General features: G+C 48.9%; 1 protein-coding gene and 1 pseudogene across 1 annotated transcript; both read right to left on the reverse strand.

Annotated features, from left to right (window-relative positions):
• Positions 1–1,728: 1,728 nt before the first annotated feature.
• Positions 1,729–7,588, reverse strand: FOXF2 (forkhead box F2). Its single transcript, XM_090271773.1, has 2 exons — positions 6,018–7,588; positions 1,729–2,595 (listed from the first exon to the last, which is right to left on the reverse strand). The coding sequence occupies exons 1-2, from the start codon at positions 7,222–7,224 to the stop codon at positions 2,429–2,431; spliced, it is 1,374 nt and encodes a 457-aa protein (XP_090127899.1). The 5' UTR covers positions 7,225–7,588; the 3' UTR covers positions 1,729–2,428.
• Positions 7,589–13,607: 6,019 nt separating this feature from the next.
• LOC150015557 (major facilitator superfamily domain-containing protein 8-like) overlaps positions 13,608–22,120 on the reverse strand; it is an 83,659-nt pseudogene continuing 75,146 nt past the window's right edge.

The following is a 22,120-nucleotide window of genomic DNA, read 5'->3' on the forward strand; positions in this document are numbered from 1 at the left end:
AGCTGATAGTAATAACCTAGTGAAGAGCTATAAATAGGATCAACATCCCCATGTCATCGCAATATGGAAAAAGCAACACAAAATGGGTCTCCTGCATCTTGAAAGAACCCTGGATCAACAGCAGCAGGAGGTAGGGGTGGGGAGAGCAGTATGCCTCTTTGCACCACTAGGCGGCGCGCTGGCCTTTCCAATGTGGTCACTCAGAAAAGACAGCGTTTTTGTCTTTGAGGTCCTGTCATTCTTTGTATAAACAAGTTACGTTCAAGTGTTTAGGATATAAATTACGACCATGCCGGCAGCCTCGGAAGGAATGTAAACACAGCACTGTGGTCGGAGCAAACTCTGAAACTGACTTCATAATTTATTGCAGGCCCCGGGTAGCTCAGTATAAAAGGGGGGAAAAAGTCCCATTTAGCTGCAAATATGATAACGGAGACACACAAAAAAGTTTAAATCACTGCTTAGTTTTGGGAAATACAGAAAGAAAGCATAAGGATTAGGAAGACAGTGAAGACTTTAAGACAAGAGGTTTGACTAAGGAGCCGTCTTTGGCCTGAAATTCACTTGGAATACAAAAACCTGTGTGTGAGATATCTACTAAGTGGTATTAGTGCCTGGCAATTAGTTGGGAGAAAGACCTTTCAGGGAACGAGTAACAAACAAGAGTTTTCAAAAGCGAAAGCAAAAACAAAACAAAAACCCAGCCCAGAGCTGGAGAATAAAACAGAAGGTTGATTTTGGGAGAGAACCTCTACTCCTGAAATCTATGTTGCCACCACTGTGCATGAGTTTGAAGGGCTGGTCAGACGAGGGTGAACTGGGTAGGGCCTATGTCCTCTCTTTGTCATTCATAACTTCACCAGCCTTTACCCTTAGCATTCATGACTGGGTAATCTTGGGAGGCTGAGCAAGAAAAGAACCAGGGCTGAGAGGGTATCCTTGAGGGGAAACATCAAATCCCGTGTGAAAAGAAAGGAGGGCATATAGGGCACCAAGGAGAGAAATGTGGGAATTAGAGAGTGCCAAAGTTAAGCAGGGCGAGCTATGCTCTGTATTGGAGGGTGGGGACAGAAAGCAGGCACCGAGCATCTTGTGATTGCCAGGTTCTATTACCCTCCAAGGAAGGTAAAGAAACCAGGATGCTAGAGACTGCCCACTGCTGACCACCACCTGTTAACAAAATGGGATCAGAATCCATACAAATTTTGGTCTTGCATAGGGGAAGCAGGTATTGTATTGCTTTTTGGCACCTAATCCTCACTGGCTGTTCATTCTGGCCTGTCACTCCATGCTGGTGGGTAAGAGGAAAGAGCAAATGGCAAAACTTCCTTGAGCTCAAGAAAGAGAACAAAAGGGGCACTTCATTTTTTCAAATCAAATGAACTTTTGCCTTTCATTATCTTGCCTGGTTTTGTTTTAAGTTCCTTTCACCTTCTGGTTTTTGTTTAGCCAGAAAGAGCTAGGGTGAAGAAAAGAAAGAAATAACAGAACATGTTCCTTCTTCTCTTTCCCTTCTAAGAAGACCCACAATCAGAACCTGGCCTGTGTTACTCACAGCACAGACCCCACACCAGGTCAATTATACAACTTGGTGGGGTGTAGAGTTGCATTGCTGGGTGGTGGAGGCAACTTGGTGGGATTTCAGGATGCTGCAGAGAAAATAGGTCCCTAAAAGGACTATTTGTTATATACATTTTATTGAAAAAATTTTACATCAAAATAGTTGGGCAAACTGTAAAAGTATACATAAGTGCAAATATATCCTCCTTTTAAAATACAAGCAAAGTGTGAGTATACATGAGATAATAAAAATATCTTTAAAATATGGTGATAGAAAATAACCTTGTAAAAAAAGTTGTATTGTCACAATACTGAAAACCGTGTTCTTAAACTAGACACATTGTTTCTAAATACTTACTTAATAATGTTCTTTGGCACCTGTATCCAAACATAGGATTTGGAGAAACAGAATTCTCTCCTTAGCTAGGCAACAAGGTGAGGCTTTCTTCATATCTTGTGTTTTGCACTGCCTTTTTGAAAAGCATATAAATTTTCATAGACAAGAAAAACACACAAACAACTTGTCTGCGTTTTTCAGACCCTGATTATTGAAGGCAGTGAAGATCCCAGAGTTACATGTTTGTTTTTCATATGATAACTTTTTGCCATCTCTGCTAAGAAGTTGAGTTCTCAGTTAGCTCTCCCCCTCATTGGCTCCTGCACACATTTAGGGCACTACCATGCCAGGGCCGATCCTTCTACCAATGGTAGACAAGTGTCAGTGAACAATGCTGGCCTGGGGATTCTAAGTGACTGGTGTGCTACTGACTGCTATGGGGTGTACTTTATGTGATTACATGTCAGTTCATTCTGTCCCACCCCCACCTCCACAACAAAAGTGGCCTTGGCATGGCCTCCCTCCCTCCATTCACATGACACAGGGCTTAATATCCTGACATACACTCTGGTGATGGTGGTGATGATAATATGGCCCACTGGCAGAGGGATGGAAAGAAGAAATTCCATTGAAGTTGAGGACGAAATCTTTTCTGTCACACACTGGGGTAGAGTGATGCTGGTATCGAGGCAGTCCCACTGAAAGAAGAAAATAAAAACTCTTTTCAGAAAAAAAATTTGTCCAGGTGAGTGTTGAGTGTATTACTTTTAAAAATTTAATTTTATTTGTGTCTTATTTTGACTCAGGGATGAGAAAGGGATTGGTCCATTGCTATAAAACTGGTAGAGGAAATCAGCTCTGGAAGTTTCTCAGAGTTTTAAACTGTAGGTCATAGCACAACTCTGGAGTCATTATGCTTTGTTTTGATGTACCCACAAACACAGAGTGTGTCTGCTCTAAACCAGGTTCTCATGTGCTTGAACTCCCCATTAGTCCTGGAGGCCCAGACCAGCGATTCAATCGCAGGAGGAGCAGTGACATCAGCATCCAGACAATTTGACCCAGGCTCTTGTTCCAGGTTCTTGAGCACAAGGTTCCTTCCAGAGCTCAAGCCCCACACCCCAGAAACACCATTGTTGCCCTCACATCTTGTTTTCCAACTAACGAGCCCAGTCAGATTAGCAGGCCACCGCAGGGATATTTCCTGTGCCTAAAAGGGGGACAGAAAACAATCCCAGTGCTAAAGAAAGGGCCGAGAAAGAAAGCTCGATCTTCACAGGTCTGGAGCGTCTTATGCTTCCTCTGGAAAAGCCAGGACTCCAGGGAGCAGAGAAAGCCCTTCGATAAGAGCTCAGCGGCAGATCCTTCTGCACATCCAGACATCAGGCAGCGTGGGAGCCTCTCAGAGAGGAGGGAGAAGGCCCACGGCTCTCTTCCCCAGGGCGCTCCTTGGCCCAGAGGAAGCTCGAGTTGGGAGGCCACTGGGCGCCCACCAGCCTGCCCTTTGCTGTCTCTGCGCCTCAGAGCCCTGGGGCTCAAACGACCACGGGTCTCTGGCACACGCTGGGACCTGGGCTTCCCCGGACCGTACCGGACTTCTCTCCATGCCAGACTCGGTTAGGCCTGTTGGCCTGCGTCTTTCAGTCATCCATGCAGTGTGGGAACCGTAGCTGTACGTTAGTGCTGGGCCTGATTCAGTTTTTGTGTGCCTGAAAACCATACCTGTTGCCTGCGGCGGGTGTGCCCTGCTCGGGTCGCCTCGGCCTGGCTGCATCCCAGCTCTAACGAAGAGACCAGGCTGCTAAGTAGCAGGTGACTAAGCCTACGCTTATTGCCTAGTAACACCTAATATTGCCAAACATGACCTGCAATGCTCTCATAAAGCAGTAACTGGTCCACGCATCCCTGATGTGCACTTGTGGCTCTGCACACAGATGCTCTCGTCCAGCAAACTACAGTACATCACAGCGCCCGTTTCTGGATCGCCAAGTAGCGGGCCCAGCAGGACCCCTGAGAAGACTCACAACGTCGGAGCTTTCAGTGACCCGAAGGACGATCAAAGTCCTAGCTCTTTTTTTAAAGACTCACAGGACTTACCGAAGAGCGCAGGGCCTCTCTGAGCATATGGGACTCGGCCTCCCTGTCCTGAGTGGGAAGGTTCAGCCCTCGTGGGTGTGCTGGAGGAGGGGAGTCATACTGTGTGTGTGTATGTACACTTGAGAGCGCTGGGGGTGGGAGTGCTCCTCGGTCCACAGCCTCAGCCCTACTTGACCTCCCAGTTCCTCCATGGGCTTGGACTCCCAGGACAGCACACTCCTAACCAGGCCCTGCAGGGCATTGGCCCCTGGCCAGCCTGAGAAATGCCAACAAGGGCTGGGGTACGGGGTAATATTCCAGATGTGTACAGGAGCCAGGGGACCAGAGAGGAAGGTGCAGAGCACCCTCCTCAGGCTTGAGCCAAGAAAAAGCCTCCCCCTCGTTCTCAGACTAGTCCCAAAGGTCATGAGAAGCTCCTGGGGAAGGCCACTGCGGAGGCCTGCCTGCTCTGTTCTCTCCAAAACAGAGTCCTGTTTCTGGATCGCTGCATTTCTGGGGTTTCTGTATATGCCCGGTGTGTGGAGTGGGGAGAAGGCAGCCAAGGAGAAGAATCATAAGTCTCTTGAGTTCTTTGTTTCTTTTTCTTTCTTCCTTCGTCCCTTCCTCCCTCCTTTCCTCCCTTCCTCCCTTCCTTCCTTTCTTCCTTCCTTCCTTTCTTTTTTAATTTTAGGGCACTCCTTCATGAAGCTGCTAAGCCTCAGAGCCCCGGTTCATGTTGAGTACCACCTGCCAGGACGAAGGCCAAGTGAGGGCTGTTTGCGGAACCTGGAGAGCAGCGGGTGGGCAGGCGAGTGGACCAGTGGGGTCCGTCTGGGGTGGGCGGTGACTGACAACCAGTCCACTGGGATAAAATAATATAAGAAGGAAGGGCCATCTGTATTGGTTACTTGTAGAAATTCTCATAAAATTGGACAAGACTCTGCTTTCAGTGACTTAAGTCAGGCTAAAATCTTCTCTGGTGTGGTCCTGCAGAGACTGTCTTTGTTTAGTTAACCTCTGAGACCCTCATTTAAAAGGACTATTTGGGAAATTTCACCGTCCAGGGTACCATCATCTTTTACCCATTTCTGGGCTTCCATTCTCCCCTCATGCTCTTGTGGTATACCAATTTACAAACATATGAATGCATTATCCTGTGAAGCATTTTCTAATAGAGGGGTGAGGCAATGCAAGTGAGAGCACCATTTGATGGAAAGACATGCCCAATTTTAATCTGTGGTCAGGGTGCCCCAGAGGGGGTTAATATAAGAGAGTTTATCTCCACTTTCTTGATAAATCTGGTCAAATATTGAAAGTTCTTCTCCACCCTGTCTCCTCTCACCAATAGGTTTGACAAGTCAATAAAGTTTCAAAATCCTCGACCAACACAATTTACACTAGCAACACAAGTGGTGTGTCCAAGGGGCAGGCATTTTTCACAGGAGTCATAATGTGGACCTCAGGTCCTTCTGGCCTAAGACAGACTTAAGTGTCATCAGGTGGGTCACTGTGTGGGGAGGCAGGAAACCCGACAGCTTGTGAAAGATCCTAGCACCCCACTCTGCTTTCCCTCACTTTCCCTCCTCTCAACATCTGCCCAGTTGCAACCTCTCCCCACCACACTCCCAGCATACAGAACTTGTCCTTTTGACATTTACTTTTGGGCAAAAATACAGCAAAACAAACTACAAAATACAAAAGGAAACAGACAGAGCTCCCTGGCCAAGGTCCCTAAAGGCTACATACCTTCTCTCTAAGCTAAGTCAGGCCTGAGAGTTGAGATCTGCAGTCCACAGGGACACCCAGATATCCTAGCTGGCGACTTTATACCATCTTCCTAGGGATGCAAATTATAGAGTCCCCCCTCTGGGTCAAGGGAATGGGGGAAGGAAGTATGACTCCTATCCTCTCCCCTCCATGAATAAGGTGCAGCTCCCTCCAGCATCAGCTTCTCCCAGTGCCTTCAGACGCTTAGGCTGCAGGGACTCGTTGCAAGTTGCCTGGAGTCCTAGAGGCAACTCTCCCAGGGGGTTTGGTATGTTACCTGACAGGTCCTCGCGGGCGTTCTGGTGCAGGTAGCTCTGCTCCAGCGAGTAGGAGGACATGCTGGAGTGCAGGCCTGCTGAAGCCGCAGGGTTGCTGCTAGGCGTCAGGGTGGCAGGCTGCTTGAGGTAAGGCGAGGCGCCGGGGGAGCTCCAGTGAGTTCCGGGTGTCGTGTAGGGAGAGTGGCACTCGATGGCGCTCGCCAGGGCAGGGGATGAAGGCACGGGGCTGCTGCTGCTGTCCGGGCCATAATCCCCACCGCCACCGCTACCTCCAGCCGTGCCTACACCCCCAGGCCCGGCAGGCACAGGGCAGCTGGCCATATAGGTGGAACCCGGATTGGGCGACATGTGCGGGACGTGGTGGTGGTGGTGGTGGTGGTGGTGGTGGTGGTGCGGGTGTGCGTGGCCTGGGGTGCCTGCTCCAGCGTCGTAGCCCGCAGGCATCATGTCAAGGCCGCCATAACCACCCTGCCCTGGGCAGCCGAGAGACGCCGACGGGGGTGCCTGGAAGTCGAAACTCTGGGGCAGAAGCGAGGCCCCGAAGCCCAAGCCACTCACCACGCGGTGGTACATGGGCTTAAGCGCCTGGCACTTCCGCCTGAAGCCTCGCGGCCGGCGGCGAAACGAACCTTCCTCGAACATAAACTCACTGGCGGGGTCGATGGTCCAGTAGTGACCCTTGCCGGGTCGCCCGAGGCCCTTGGGCAGCTTGATAAAGCACTCGTTGAGGGAGAGGTTGTGGCGCACCGAGTTCTTCCAGCCCTGGTAGGCGCCTCGGAAGAAGGGGAAGCGCGCCTGCAGGAACTGGTAGATCTCGCTAAGAGTAAGGCGCTTGCTGGGAGAGCTCTGGATGGCCATGACAATGAGCGCGATGTACGAGTAGGGGGGCTTCTCCGGCCGCCGCAGCCCGGAGCTCGCCTTCTTGGCGCCCCCGCTCCCGGCGCCAGTGCCGCCCGCTCCGCCCGCGCTCTTGCAGGCAGCCGAGGAGGCGCTGGACGGATTGGAGGAGGAGGAGGAGGCAGAGGAGGAGGAGGATGCGCAGGAGGCGGAGGACGACGAAGACGACGACGACGAGGTGGTCTCCAGGGTGGCAGCAGCGGGTGGCGGGCTCATCAGGGCGGCCTGGATCGCGCCGGGGGCCGGGCTGCACGCGCTGCGGAGCGGTGCCGGTGGTGGGCGCGGTGGTGGCCCGCCCTCGGTGGTCATCTGGGACTCGGGAGAGAGGCCGGGTCTCGGGGGCGGGCCCGGGGCCGGGAGCGGAGGCGCCGGAGCGCTGTTGGCCCAGAAGCGCGGCGAGCGCCCTAGCCCACCACCCGGGCTGTAGCTGTGGCCACTCCGAGCCAGCTCTTCGGCGTTGCCTCCCTCAGCTCAGCTGGGGCTTCCGGCAGAGGCAGCAGCGGGTGGGAGGCAACGCCCGGCGCATCACTCCCCTGACCCTCGAGCCCCTGACTTGGGAAACGGCCTTCAGGGCCGCGAAGCTGAAGTGGCTGGGCTCCGGGCAATTGCGCCGGTGAGGAGGGAGTGCGACCAGGACTGCGGCCGGGACCCGGGGGACGAGCCCGATGTCTCCTTTCAGTAGTGCTCCGCGATCTGTCTCTCAGACTTCCTCCCGCCCGCTGCTCCCCCTGACCGCCCTCCCTCCCTCCTTCCACCCCTACCCCGCCTCGTTCCCTCCTAGCGCCACCGCCTCAGGGAGGGCACGCTCCGCCTAGGCTCTCAACCTCTTTCCCCAACCCCCACACCTGGCCGCAGGGTCCCTCTCTTATCTCTTTCCTCGTTTTCCAGGGTTCTCTTCGGTCTTTTAATTCCTCTCTCGGCCTCTTTCCTCTCCCCAACCCATCCTCTTTAAAATGAGGAGATCACAGGCTAACCCTCTTTTTGCTAGGATGACCCCCACCCCAAGCAAAACTTGACCACCTATGGCCTTATAAAAACTTTCTCTTTGCCCCTTACAGCACCCCTGGTTCTTAGTCTAGAAAACAATCAACCCCAGTGGAACGGACCTGCCCCTCCTCTCCTTCCTCCGTCCCCTTCCTCCGTCCCCTTCTCCTGCCCCTTCTCCACCCCTCCCTCTTCTCCTCCCTCTCCCCTTCCTGCTCCCACTCCTCCTCGCCCTTCCAGGGCCTAGTGGTGCTGCCGCGGGTGCCGCTGCCGCCGCCGCCGCCGGGAGTTTCCCTTAGCTGCCTTACCCCGGGTGCCCGCACTGACACCATCTGTCAACTTCATTTAGACATTGCAGCCCTCAACACTCCAGGTTGTCAGACGCCCAAAGGTAACGTCCCAGTCTTCTTTTTTTCTGACAGGGCTTGCAGGCCACACAACAATTGTTAGTAGAGGGTGAGAAGCCAGGGCACCCTAGCGCCCCAGGGTTATGTCCTGGGACTATCACTGGCATTCGCTGAACTTTGGGAAGAGGGGTTTAGATAGAGAAAGCTAAACCAAGTTTTAGAGATACTGGTAATCTGGTTGAAGAGGATTTATTTTCCATTTGTTTCCACTTTCTTTCCGTTTTCCACTTGACATTTTATTTTTTAAATGCAAAAAGAAGGCTGGTGCTGAGCGAGATAAGTAAGATAGTTGTACTTACATTCAGTCATGAAGGGGTGCGTTACTGTCACTAGATTTGCATCTTCAGTCTTAATGTTGCCCACCGAAAGAATTGTGCACCAGAAGTTACCTTTTGTGGCAGAATACTGAACGTCAGTGTGCTTAATTTCTTTCTGAGTCAGTCTGGCTGGGAGAGAAGTTGTGTGTTCAGAAGGAATTACTTCCAGAAAGACTGGACAGTTAGTTATTGGATTGCACGTGCAAGGAAATGTAGTCTGACCAGAAACAGAGGTTGGAAGTGGGAGGTGAAGAGTCGGAGGCCTGGGAGCTGACTGGGCCATGGGGGAGGCCCAGAGGGGAGGTGCTGCAGACCAGAAGACCAAAATGGGAGGCAGCACTAGGCACACCTCTGCTTCTACTCTGAAAGGACCAAGGTGAAAATTTGAGTTCTGGGGAGTCTGGGGAGATGGTGGGATGGGAAAGAGAACGGAGATTGTGCTGAGATCCTGTGAAAGGTGGGCAGCAAAGAGCCTTAGGTGGAACAGCCTTGAGGCTGGCATTAGCTGTGCCCCTCAAGTGCCTGGGGGACTGCTCCTGGCTGAGTGTGCTGGTAGGGCTGTAGAAGCAGAGGAGTGGGAAGGGTGGGAGGGGAAGGCTGGGGGTTGGGCTGGGTCTGGCCCCAGACAGTGACCTGAAGTTGAGTGGAAGCAGGCTTTTTCCATCAAACCCTGCCTGGATACCACACACAGAGACTGAGTGTCAGTTTACTGCCTTGAGCCGGGCTTCTTTTCCCTAAGCTCCACAGTAATTAGACAAAGAAAACCTAAATTAGTTGAACAGGCGTCGACAGCTTCCTCCAGAGCACCGCTGGTACCTACATGGGAATGTGTCCGAAAATGGCTTGATTGTAGCTGAGAGTCAGCTAAGAAAACATGGCCAAAATGAACTCAGTTTACCACCCATTTCCAATAGAAAAAAGAAACAAGCCCTTTTTTTTTCGGATGGGATGTTTTGATTGAGTTGGGGTAAGGGGTTTGCTGTAGTTTCCATTTCTAAGAATTTCTGAGTGACTGGCTAGCATTTTTTTGGGGGGGGGGAGATGGGTTTTTATTTATTTCATTGTACTTTTATCCCCTTTTTATCATTTTGCATGGAATAATTTAAGTATAAGTAACTAAATATAGAAGTAAGTATAGCATGTTCACTAAATTGATGCTTTAAGTGTCTAAAACAAATAAAATAGAAAATGGAGTGAGGACTGATAATATCCAAAAATAGCGCGCGCGCACGCGCGTGTGTGTGTGTGTGTGTGTTGGAAAGAGAACTGGCCCATCTAAGAAGCATGGAAAGAAAAAAAGGCAATAATTTTATTTGTAGATAGGGGTGGTGGGCAATAGATTTTTGGAAAACTCAGCAAGTGAATGTCACTGTCACTAAACCCTCTCTAGTTTTCTGCACCCGGGGGATTCTATATAAAGTGGATCTCAGGCCCTAAAAGGTTTTAAGACTCAGAGAATGAAGAATAAACAGCACCAACCCTAAAATCCAGGCAGGACTAGGAATACTCTATACCAGTAGTTTCCAGTTTGGGGGTCATGAGTCTTTTTGAGAATATGATGGAAGCTTTGGAGCTTACTCCAAGAATACTCCCACTTTGCCTGTGGTATTATGGGAGTCCACAGATACTCTTTTAAAAACCCTATTGTACATATTATTAGTTTCTACCAATTCAGCTGGTTAAATTATCAGGGATTTTAAGTCTCCCTTCCCCATCTAAGTGACAGTGGTATCCATTTTATACAAATACTCTAAACTTGAAAGACATATCATTTTATAGTTTGATGACTGTTAAAGGAGGCTAGGCAAATCTTGGAGAGCCACAAGAGCCCTAGCCAGAAGCAGGTCAGCTGATTTGGAGCTTTCTCTCTCTCTCTCTCTCTCTCTCTCTCCCCCTCTTCCTTTGCCTGTCTAAATATTATCTTGCACTTCAGGAAGATAAAAAGGTTGGTGATCTTCTGAGCAGAAAGGGACTCTTTGCCAAAACTTTTTCTTGGAGATCCCACTTATGCCTGTGGAAATTGTGCCCCTGGCAGAGACCCCCATGTCCACAAATACTAAATCCTTGCATTTGTTCCATATAGACTGCACAAGATATCTTTACCTGATCATCAACACTCCTCCCCCAACACTCTCCACCCACACCCCAGAGGTAGGGAAACTGAGGCTTAGAAAGATCAGATGATTCCCTGAAAGTCACACCTGAGCAAGCAACAAAGTTAACCTGTAGTGCAGGCCTGGGGTCCCACTCCCATTCTGCTTCCACTACATTGAAGCACAACTTCTCTGAACTTCATTTTAATTACCAGTTTATACAAACCTCCTGGGTAAGAATGCATGCAGTAATAAATTATGTTAAATTCTTTACCTCTGGCAAGAATATCTAAATTTCTGTTTAGCACGTAGTTTAAAAGGAAAGTTGTGTTTGTATCTGAAACAGAGACATAGCATCCTTACTTAGGGTGCTTCCCTTTCTCAGAGTCCCTTCTGGTGGTGAGATCTTCCCAACTGACTTTCACCGCTTTACAAGCAACAAAAACTTGATTTCTCTTTCTTATGGGAAGTAAAGGTATGGATCGTTAAAATGAGTATAGATCAGCCCAGCCTCTCCTTGGTTCACCAGAAATACACTGCCTTGGTGCAGCTGGTCCCAGTTCCAAACCGATGCTCTCCTCCTCCCCCCGTTCGCCCACCCCTGCTTTGGTGATTGTCCCAGTCTGGGCCGGGCATTCCCCGCCAGCTCCAAACCTCAAAACCCTGCCCCTGCTCTAGCGCAGTGGAGTATAAACTTCGGCAAGGGAAGCTTGGTTTTCTCCGATTTTGTTCTGCAATCAGCGTTTTATTCTAGGAAATCCCTTCATTATTGCGGGTTAAATTTTGTGTTCTTAGCATGCTTCTTCTGCTTCGTGGGTTTTACATGAAAGGTCTTAGACTAAACCAGTAACCCGCCGGAGACGCATCCTCACAAAAGCTGTTTATGGCATCTAAGATCTCTCCTCCTCGGGGCACTTCTCCATCTTGCCCCTCCCTTCCTTCGACCAGCCCCGCTGGAGCAAAGCCTCCTCCCAATTCAGTTTGAAAGTATTCTGTTCACCCAGTGTTTTGATACAATGTTAATGTGTGTAGAGAATTCTGCAACACTCGGGAGGATTTCTTCCATGGGGACAGTGGGGACTCAGTGCTGAGGTCTAGTGGGTGTCAGCATGTTTGAGGAAACCGCGGAGAACCACGAACCTGCGTGCCACAGAGGCACCTCTAGAAACTTTAATTTGCGATAGAAAATCCGTCCAGGGGGCCAGAAAGAGGTTTTGAGGCTGGGGTAGGAGAGGGGAATTTGGCGAGGAAGGGTAAACAGTGTGAATTCTATATCCTTCTCGGTGTCTCTTCTCCTTCCTTGGTCCAGAAACTCCCAGACTTCTGGGTTTGAACATCAGCCACCCAATTCTAAATGTTTATTTGAATAGATTCTTCCACTTTTCGAACTCCTGTGTCCCGGGTAGGGCTCTTTTTTATAGCCTGAGAGTTCCCCGGATAGCCCCAGACCTCCTGTGCCTGTGGTGGCATGCCTTGATCACCCATTTGGCCAGGTATGACATGTTCGGGAGGAAGGAAAAGGGGTCCAATTTACCAGAACCCTACGGGGAAACCAAGCCTCTTCCTATCTCTGTACTTCCCCGATTTTGTTCCCTTTGGTGGGGAGACACAACTTTGGAGTGCTCCAACAGCGGACCCAGTCTGCCAGCGGGCCCTGACCTGGTTCAGGTAAGAAGGTACCAGATGGGGTACCTGCCTTAGATATTGTCCACAGCCTGCTGCTTTTATTTGTTAGGAGGCCAGCCCGAGAATGGGGTTTCCATGGCAGGAACGGCCATTCCTCCTAAAAGGCAGCTCTGATGCCTGCAGGGAAAAGAGAAATGACACAGTGCTAGAATACGCACAGTATGTGCATCTCTCCTGGGGGCAGTAATGAGTGGGCTCCCAGCGGGAAGGAGAACTAGAGGAGCCTGTACCACACACTCTCAGCCTCTGGAGAAAAAAAAGGCAGAAGCAAGTGTAGGTCTTGGTGCCCCCAGCACGTTAATTTTGGGTTTACTTGTCCTGCTGGGAGGACAATCACCCCTGATGAGATGGAAACCATCTGAACCAGGCGGTGTGTTTGGAGCAGGACACCTTGAACTCAGCATCCTTTCTCTTGTGCCCACCTGGTGGGCTTCTGACTCGGCAGGCCGACAGGCCTGCGCCCCCCGGCAGTGCTTGGGAGACTTGTGCCCACTTCTTCTGCCTGCCTACCCCCGACTGGGAGGAAGGTGGCTGGGCCGAACGCGCAGGGGAGGCTGGGCTGGGGAAGGGGCTGGGCCCAACCCTGGAGGGTTCGTGGGCCTGGAGGGATTAGCCCCAGGCACAGAACGAGGGCGGGTGAGTGCTGAGGGCTGCATAATGTAATGTACCAGTCAAAAGCGTCTGAAAGGTGGCAAGGTCGCTCCTGGGACGCCCCGAAGACTGGGAGGCGAGACCGGCCAGCTTTGGGTTCACGGGCGGGGGGACTCCCTGAAAGTCCCAAACCCGGCCCGGATAGTGTCTTCTTTTAGTGTCTGGCGGCTCTCCTCTTCCTCGACCCATCCCAAATAAATATCTCCTAGGGCAGCGAACGCTGCGGGGCGCGGGCTCTGCGCACCGCACCACGAGAAATGAACTTCCTGCCGCTTCAAAACTCCCCTCCCGTCCTCCCGCTGAGCTCAGGATATGGGGCGCGCTCGCTTCTCTTCAGAAAAGGAAACGTAGCTCTTCCAAAAATATAAATCAGTTCTGACGTCCAAATATTTCTTTTGTCCTCCAGCATCCTCTGTGGGGATAAATAAAACGTGCTCGGCGCCCGGAGTGCGACTCGGGACCTGGGGGCGCCTAGACGCCGCCTTGAAGGAGCTGCCTTTCGGGGAACCTTCCCTCTAGCCCATTCCCCATTACTCCCCTACCTGCCCCCACCCTCAGCCTGGCACTTTGTCTACAATCTGGGTTGCAGCCTGAACCTCGATCGCAGGAGGGAAGAAGACAGCTCCTTGGCACAACCTGGAGAAAGCGACAGGCCCCGAGGCCAGCGCCAGGGGGAAAGGATTATGCGCAGCTCCGGTGCTGGGACAGAGGAGAAAGCCAGGAAAGCACTGGATGCTGCAGCTCTTGGGGTATGCGGGGCCATGTGTCCTAGATGAGGCCCCAAAGCTACCTCTTCAGGCTGGCCTTGCCTTGCCCACCCATTTCTGAAACAGGGGTCCCATCGTCTTGGAGACGCGCCCAGAGGAACCCATGGTTGGGGCTGAGAGAACACCGACTGGGGCATCTCTGAAGGCTGGTGCTACATGAGAAGGAAGCAAACTTTGCAGTGTTAGAGGCCGTGTCTGAGTCTTGATCCAAGAGGCTCTGAGCCCATCAGATCTTTGTGAGGGCTTGAGCGGGGGTCATCCTTACCACCCACCTCTCTAATATCCCTCTTCATTTGGGAGGATTGGACAGATTTTAGGTCGAGGCTTCTAAAAGAAATCTATACCACTGGAAGCCACATGCAATGAGTGTGGCTAAGGAGCTGGGGTAGGAATCTAAAGGGGTGAAAGTAGAACACTTCGCGGAGTAAGATGGCCTGAAGTTGCCTCTGGAATCTCCACTTTCTTCCTGCTCCCTTGACACCTTGGTGTTGGGAGTTCACCAGCCTTTCTGCTGTCCCCCATCCCCTCCCCAAATAAATTACTCTGTAGCACCCAGGCAGCAACCTGAAGGGCTTCAGTGGTGGAGAGTTCCAGGCAAGGCGTAGTTTCCTCTTGCCCCGAGCTCACCACTCCTCTCTCACTAGTCCCTCTTCTCCTCCCCTCCCTGGCCACAAGGGTTCTTTTCCAGGCCTGCGCACTCTGAGCTTCGAGGTAGGAGCTGTTCTGCCATCCCCTCTCTCTCTAGGGGGGTCTTATTGATGAGCTGCTCAAAAAACCACCGCCCAAAATGTCCCCGAAGGGTTTAGACAATCCATCACCCACCACTTCAAGAATGCTTCCTCCCTTTCAAACACAATCCTCGCACACCAGACAGGCTGCGGTGGGGAGGGGCGTGCACTTGAAAAGAGAACAGCTATATAATCAACGTCAAAGCCATCCCCGCAACCTTTCGGAAACAGGGACTCAGGCCAAAAATCCCTCCGAATGATTTACGCAGCCCTCCCCGCCCTCTCCCCAACCCTCTACTTTCACTCTCGGGAGCCTGCTATCACCAAGCCAGCAAGGCCAATGCACGTTTCTCGCCCACCGTTGAGCATTAACGGCAAACGCTTCTCCGTGGGGGTAGCTTGCATTTTAGGAAGGCACTTTTCATCTTGGGGTACAGGGGAAAAGGGGAGTCGCGGCCTGGCCTACATGCTTTTGGGGCCTGGTCATGGTGTCTTTCTCGGTGGAGGCACTGAACTGCGAAGGTCGGACGTGGCTTTTTGTATCCTCAGTTGGGCGTCAACTCTCCTCCCAACCAGAACCCTCCGATTTCTGTGTTGTTCCGGGCTGTGCCTCCCCTTTCCCTTGGGCGCCAGCGCGGAGGAAGAGCATGAGTTTTTGCTTCCGCTGGGTGGCGCCAGGCTCTTGGGAATCGCGGTCGGCGAAGCTGCCCCGTGGGGATCACTGCAGCTCCCTTTCACCTGCCTTAGGCTCTCCACGCCCACGGGGAGAGTTTGGTTCTCAGGTGGACAGATTCCGTAAGATATTATAGCTTACCTTGTACTCGGTCGGCCACCTTAGGACATATTCTTTTTCTACGTCTCCAGCCCGTTAAATACATGTAGAGAAAATTAGCCACATACTTGTACACCTCTATTGAAATGAACGTTGTCCATTGCAAACATGCTTAGGATTGTTTGAAGAAATTCAAACTTGAAGAAATTCAGGATTCAGTTAAATTATTTTGGTTGCTGAAGCGGCAAGGTTACACCTGTAACTGTCCCGAGGTCCTGTGGAAAATAAACCACTAAGCCTCAAGAGAAGCCAATTTCGGCTTGTTCTGGAGCAAGGTGTCCTGGGGAAGGTGTTTACATTCTGGACCTCAACGTTCTCATCTCACCGCGAAGTGGCTCCCAAACCACGCCTGTCTTCTGGGTACACGTAAGTAGGCAGGCTATACAGCAAGCCCTCCCTCACATACCCATCCCCTAGATTTAACAGTTATCGAGGTTTTGTCAGACTTGCTTCATTTATCTTTCTTCTACTTTCATTTCTTGCCAAAATATTTTAGGGGAAATCCAGACTCATGTTCTAAACTGCACCTTATTACTCCTCCCCATGCCCTCCAGTTCTAGCTCTCTCACACCTAAAATTACATTTGCTGCAGACAAGCATTCTTTCTTCATGTAGTTCAGAATCAAGCTGGAACGTTATTCTTTATGTGCGTTTTACAAACAGAACTCTCCATCTTGCTGCCCCCCCGCCCAAGTGACTTCCAGTGTGTTCCTTGGCATTTTCCAGGCTTTGTTTCTCCCCTACCCTCACTGGGGCCAAGGGTGTGTGTTTCAACAGTGAGTTGTGAAAAGCAGTCCTCTGTTCAGCCAGGAGAGTTGATGCCACACCGCATGCATACATGCATAGCAGATCATACATATGACATTAATTTTATTGCAAGATCACATGTGTTCTTTGAATAGATGTGTGTGTGTGTGTGTGTGTGTGTGTGTGTGTGTACACCATAGAGTAGTTTCCCAGGCAGTGGCCAACCAGGAAAGAATTTTTTTGGTATTGTTTCAAAGTGTCTGTGGGAAGATTTTGGGTTAGGCTGGAGACGTGAAGGGGTCCTCAAGGGTGGTGGACCACGAGGCCCTGGTTGGCCCATACCCCCAAACATCAGTCCACATTAGGACTCTGTACAAACATTTTATTGATTTGTCTGATTTCCTGCACCCCACACAATACATTTTACTACAGTTCTTAGTATGTCCCTCACCTTCAGTGCAACCCCAGTCAGATGAATAGCTATGCAGTAGTCATAGGTAGCCCTAGATCTTGTCTGACAATGCACCTGCTTCTGGCGGCCTTGGGTAAGTCTCTGAGCTTCAGTGTGTGTATATATATATATATATATATATATATATATATATATATATATATGTATGTTTTTTATAAAATAGAAATAAAAATAATGACAAGCTCCCTCCCATGGTGACTATAAAGATGAAATAAAACTTATTAAAAGCATCAACATTTATTGACATATACACATTTATACTGTTGTTTTTTCCCCCCACCCCCCAAAAAGCTGTTTAAGCTACTCTGTGAGTTTCATGTGTACTTGGGACCTTTCCTCCCAAGCAATGTCTGATATGCATGTTGGTTTTGTCCTTAATAAGGAAAACATATATAAGTTTAAGCCTACCATTGCTGGGCTGGGGTCTCTCAGGGTGTGTTTGTGCTGTGGGCAGGGTTCCAATGTGAAACATGAATTCTTGTGGGGTGGTGGGGTGTTTCCTTTGGTGGGGTTCACAGAGTCATAGAGGAATCCGACTATTTCGCGTCACCCGGGCCTGGATGCTTGCCCTGGAAGTGCTGTAGGTCAGTGCCCAGAGCTCACCGAGGGCACCAGGATCATGGGAGTGTGTGTGTGTAGCTGAGCACGGGGAAAGAAGGTCACTCTGGCAGAGTACAGAGCGTCACTTGTCCTAAGCAAAGGGTCCCTCAGGGAAGTACCTGAGTCAAAACGCCAGGCACAGGCGGCTGGTCTGTGTGGGACCTAGGCTCACTCACTGGCGGTTGAGCACAAACAGCTGATCTACACTTGAGGAGGCTCTCAGCATGGAAAGCATGAAAGCGCAGCAAGAAAAACTTGCCTGCCTGCTGCTGCATGAGTGGCAAGGGCACCTGGTGGGTTTTTCTCGGACGTGGGCCACAAGCAAAGCAGCTACCCTGTGTGTTTGTTTCAGGTGGATATTTCCTTCTCTCCCTCACCCCATTTCCCGTTTGCAACAAGTGCAGGCTCTGGATCGCCCTGTGAGAGGCTGCAAGGCAGGCAAAGATCCCTCACAGTCCACCCAAACCACAGCTCCCTGGTAGCCCCGCAGCCGGAGTGGGTCCCTCAGCCTCCTGTGTGACAGAATACAAAGGGCCACCGCTCAACCCCGCAAGTCTCAGGCAGCTCTGATTCTAAAATGTAATCTGCTATTTGAAATACGAAGGTCATAAATGCTTTTGCCCATAAATGCATTTTTTTTTCTGTGTACCTCACTGCCCCAATACACTTCGCACTTTTCTAGATTTCAAATTAGCCATTCTATAATTAGGATCACAATAGCTACTCCATAAAGTTGCTGGAAGGATTAAACGAATTAATACATGCCAAGGTCGTAGAACAGCGAGAAGGTGGGGGATGCTTAACAAACCCAGGCCATGAAATTGACCGTGCAGATTCCTCTGATCTTGGATCTGCTTTCTCCGTGGTGACTTCCGTTGTGGCCTGAAGGGCGTAGGGATAATTGGGCCCCCGCGAGTGTTCCAGGCTTAACCAAATTCCCAGGCTTTGTTTTAGTTTTAAAACTCAATTAAGAATTAAGAATTATAAACGGAGCTGAAAGTACGAAAAAGCCAGGGCAGGACCTCCCTGCCCAAGGCTCAGACCAGGAGCTGCTGCGCATGGCGACAGGACGCTTCTGGCCGTTGAGGCTGGCCCAGGTCGTCCAGAAGGGGTCTGGTGACCGGCTTCGGACTCGGTTTAGCGCTACCTTTCCGTGATTCGGCGGAGTCATCCCAAAGGCTGAATACGGGATAAATTGTTTGTGGGCGATGGGTGCTTTGGACAGCGGTGCGTGCGCTACTGCGCCCTCAGAAGAACGGCGTCTTGTTTGGGTAGGAGTGGAACGGAAACGGGTCACAGAGGGCGACAACTTAAGAAGCTAGAGATGGAAAAAGGGGAGAGTATTTTCCTTTTAGTGCTGTCCCAGTCTTTCTGTATGTCTTTGGTAAGGTTCTTCTCCGGCTGGGATCTGTCTTCAAACACTGCTTGGAAAGGCACACAATACACGGCCGTCTTGGGCACGCGGGCTTCTCCTGGACTCGGGAAGAGGCACAAAGCTGAGTAAGAAGGGCAGGCTTGGCTCTCAGAAGGCAAAACCAGCCCCCGCAGCGGCGGCAGGGCTCGAGGCGAGAAACCTCAGGTAAAGCCTCGGCTCCCGAGCACTGAGCCTCGGACAGTGCTCAGGAGGGGGTCCGGACGCGGCTGCTCTGCTGGGCCAGGAGGGGGAGAGTGAGAGGGGAAGTGACCTCTTGAACCTCTTCAAATACAAATCCTATAAGAAGTTTTTTAAGAAAAGAAGAGCGGAAGGACGGGAAAACGGAGAAGCAGCGGAGTCCGTCTGAGACTAGAATGACCTTTTAAGAATTTTAGGCCCCTAGGGTATGCAGACTTCTCTGCGGTAGACCAACGATTGGTAATGAACTTTGGATTTTCCCTCAGAAAAATGAAGCTAACAGCTCACTTCCTCCAATATGCATATTTTACAAATATAAACACCTTCGCAGTTTAATAGCCATTTAAATAAATCATTCCCATAAACTCTTACTCCTAAACCAATCTGGCACAAAATAGCTTTTCTTTTTTTATATTAATTTTTTTTCCTTTTATTGATTTTAAAGGGAGGGGAAAAGAGGGAGAAAGAGAGGGAGAATCATCGATGTGAGCAGGAGGTTGCCTCTTGCACACTCATTCCAAGCATGTGCCCTAACCTGTGACCTTTTCGCCTTCTGTTCAACCCTCCAACCAGCAGAGCCACACCAGTAAGGGCAAATAGCTTTTCTTTACCCCAGGTCTTTTTCTTCCTTCTTTTCATTATTGGCTTTTGCAGGTAAAGTTTCATGTCCAGACTAGTGGCCAGAGTGTTTTTATACTTTGCTGTCTGTTTTATTGTAACATTCCACTACCTCACTTTCGCTATCCAAGATAGATTCAGAATTTTATTTTTCCAATTAGAGAAATAATATATATATTTTTGGAAAAAGCAACTTTCCCTTTTGTTTGCCATTTGTTGGTTATAAGCTAGCAAATGAGAATGCCCATGGGTTGGGGTGTTTGGTCATTGTAGCAAGCCTAATGAGATAACTCAGCTGAGATGCATTCTTAGCTTTAAAAAAGACCAACATACTTGATAAGTCAGATATTCACATATTTACTTTACCAGTTTCTGGAGTTAAAATGTAAAGAATTTGAAAAAATGTAAGTTGTTTCCATTTGTCAACTTTTCATTCAGCAAAAGAGGGCCTCTTAAAGTTTTCTTCTCCCATTGGAAGAAAATTCTGTTTGGGGACAAGAAAATACAAACTAAACCACCAGAACTGAAGTTTTGGAACAAAATAGGTGTGGAACATTACAACAGGCCAACGGGGCAGACAGGATTTGGGGGTGGAGGGGACTACGTAGGCCTTTTGGACAGTGATGCTAATTTGAATAAGGAGACAGAATGCATTTGTGGGCTTAGGCTGGTGTCAGAGAGGGGCAAAGTAAGGAGCATAAGGAGTGATAGGTTCTCTTTAGGGAGCGTTTTCACTGGGAAACCAGGTTTAAGGTCTGTTGCTTTGTGTAGGTAGAGAGTAGATGTTGGCATCAGGCTGAGGGAATCTGCCTTACTGAGCTTAGCAAAGGGGGAATTTAATAAACTTCTCTTTGTTTTGTGGTTTCTGCCTATGGAAAACTTCTGCAGTTGGAGGGTTCTTAGAAAAGATCTGAGCCTGAAGAACTTTCCATCTGTAAATCAGTTACAAAAAACAATGAAGTTGAATTATTGTGCATTTTATGGACATAGGGATTTAACTAAAAGGAAAAGAATGTGGATGCATATAACAGGTAAGTGTGATGGGAGAAGAAACTTCTAACAGCATATATAAATTTGTAGTGATATGAAAATAATAAATAATTTTGAGTGTCTTGAATTTATGATAATGTATTCCTGATCCCTTTCTGACTAAGTAATTGTTTCGAGGCCAAGATTTGATTGATGTCTGGACTTTGGATGTGCCTACAAAGTAAAGATCAGAGTTGGGCAGTGTTGGTAACACCCCTTAAAAATATTTTTCCTGGCCTATATTATTTGTACTTTTTCTTATAGTTTTCACTTGTTTTTTCATATACTGACAGTGCAATTTACCTTCATAGCTTGAATTAAACATGGAATTTCAATTGATGGGGCTAGAATAAATAATGTTACTCAAATAATGCAGACACTTCATTTGCATAATTAAAGCTACCTTTGTCTAAACTACTTCTTAAAGCTTTAAATATTGCTTTCAAGAAGGATTTAACTCTGAAAATTTAAATAATTTAAAATTTTTAAAATTTTACTTTCATTTTTGTGTGACCACTTGTGATTCACTTTATCTTTTTTGAGACAACATGAACAACTTTGCAAACATCTACTAATTGTTCTGTTAATTCTTTAAAGAGGGAGCAATAAACACATCCTCACCCTGGAACTAGGCAAATGGAGGCATTGGAAGATTGACAGTAAATTCTGAGGTCAATACAGTTTGGCACTTTCATTAATACCTCAGTTTCAAAATAGAGCAGTGTGTTGGAGAATAGGATAAAAGTGTATTTTGAAAAAACTATTTAGAGACATATATAATATATATTTTGTTTGCCTGACATCTTTCCTTTTTTCTACTCCTGACAACATCTCTGTATCCTTAAGGAAAACTGCCCTCTCACTCAATGTCATCCTAGTACTGTCACATTGTTATGACACCTTCAGATGGGGGATCATGTGACCTATGCCTGACTATATTACCTATCCTTTGGCCACTTGGTTGACCAAGGGTAGGCATGGGATCAATTTCAGTCACTTAGAGTTTTTCCCTGGGATTGTTAGTAAAGATAAGAAAGAGGCTTGCTCTTTTCCCTCCTAGATCAGGAGTCATAATACATCCTTAGAACTTTCTGTGACCATCTAGTCACTTCCTTGGTTCCTTGGTGGAGCCCATTTATAACAGAAAAGAAACAACCCAGGAAGGAAGCTGAAGAGATGGAGTGTGGGCTGATAACACTGTTGGAGACTAGCGGCTGCTCAGGCCCTGGAGTTCTCATTTTATCAGCCAATTCCTTTGTTACACAAATTATTTTTGAGTGCTACTCTGTGCTAGACACTGTTCTAAGTGTGGGGGAACATTCAGGGGATGGTAGTCAAGGTCTCTCCTTTCAAAGCTTAAATTTGAGGGATAGGGAGACAGACAACAAACAAATGTACAAAAAAACCCTTTCGTATAGAGAATGTGGTATGAAGACCTACTATAAATAAGTTCACATGTAAATAAGAAAATTTCTGATGATAATGTAGGGGAAGAAAAATTACTTTTCCTTTATCCTTCTAGGTTCTGTTGCTGAAACTCTTTTAATAAAAGACTGATAAACAAGAGATGAACAACTACAAGTTTAACAAAATGTACACCTCCTGTATACATGGGATAGACACGGGAAAACTGAGTGCTCCCTGAAATGGCCCAACTCACCA

Source organism: Furipterus horrens, unplaced genomic scaffold (assembly GCF_987537825.1).
Source record: "Furipterus horrens unplaced genomic scaffold, mFurHor1.1.pri manual_scaffold_3, whole genome shotgun sequence".
NCBI classification, from domain to species: domain Eukaryota; kingdom Metazoa; phylum Chordata; class Mammalia; order Chiroptera; family Furipteridae; genus Furipterus; species Furipterus horrens.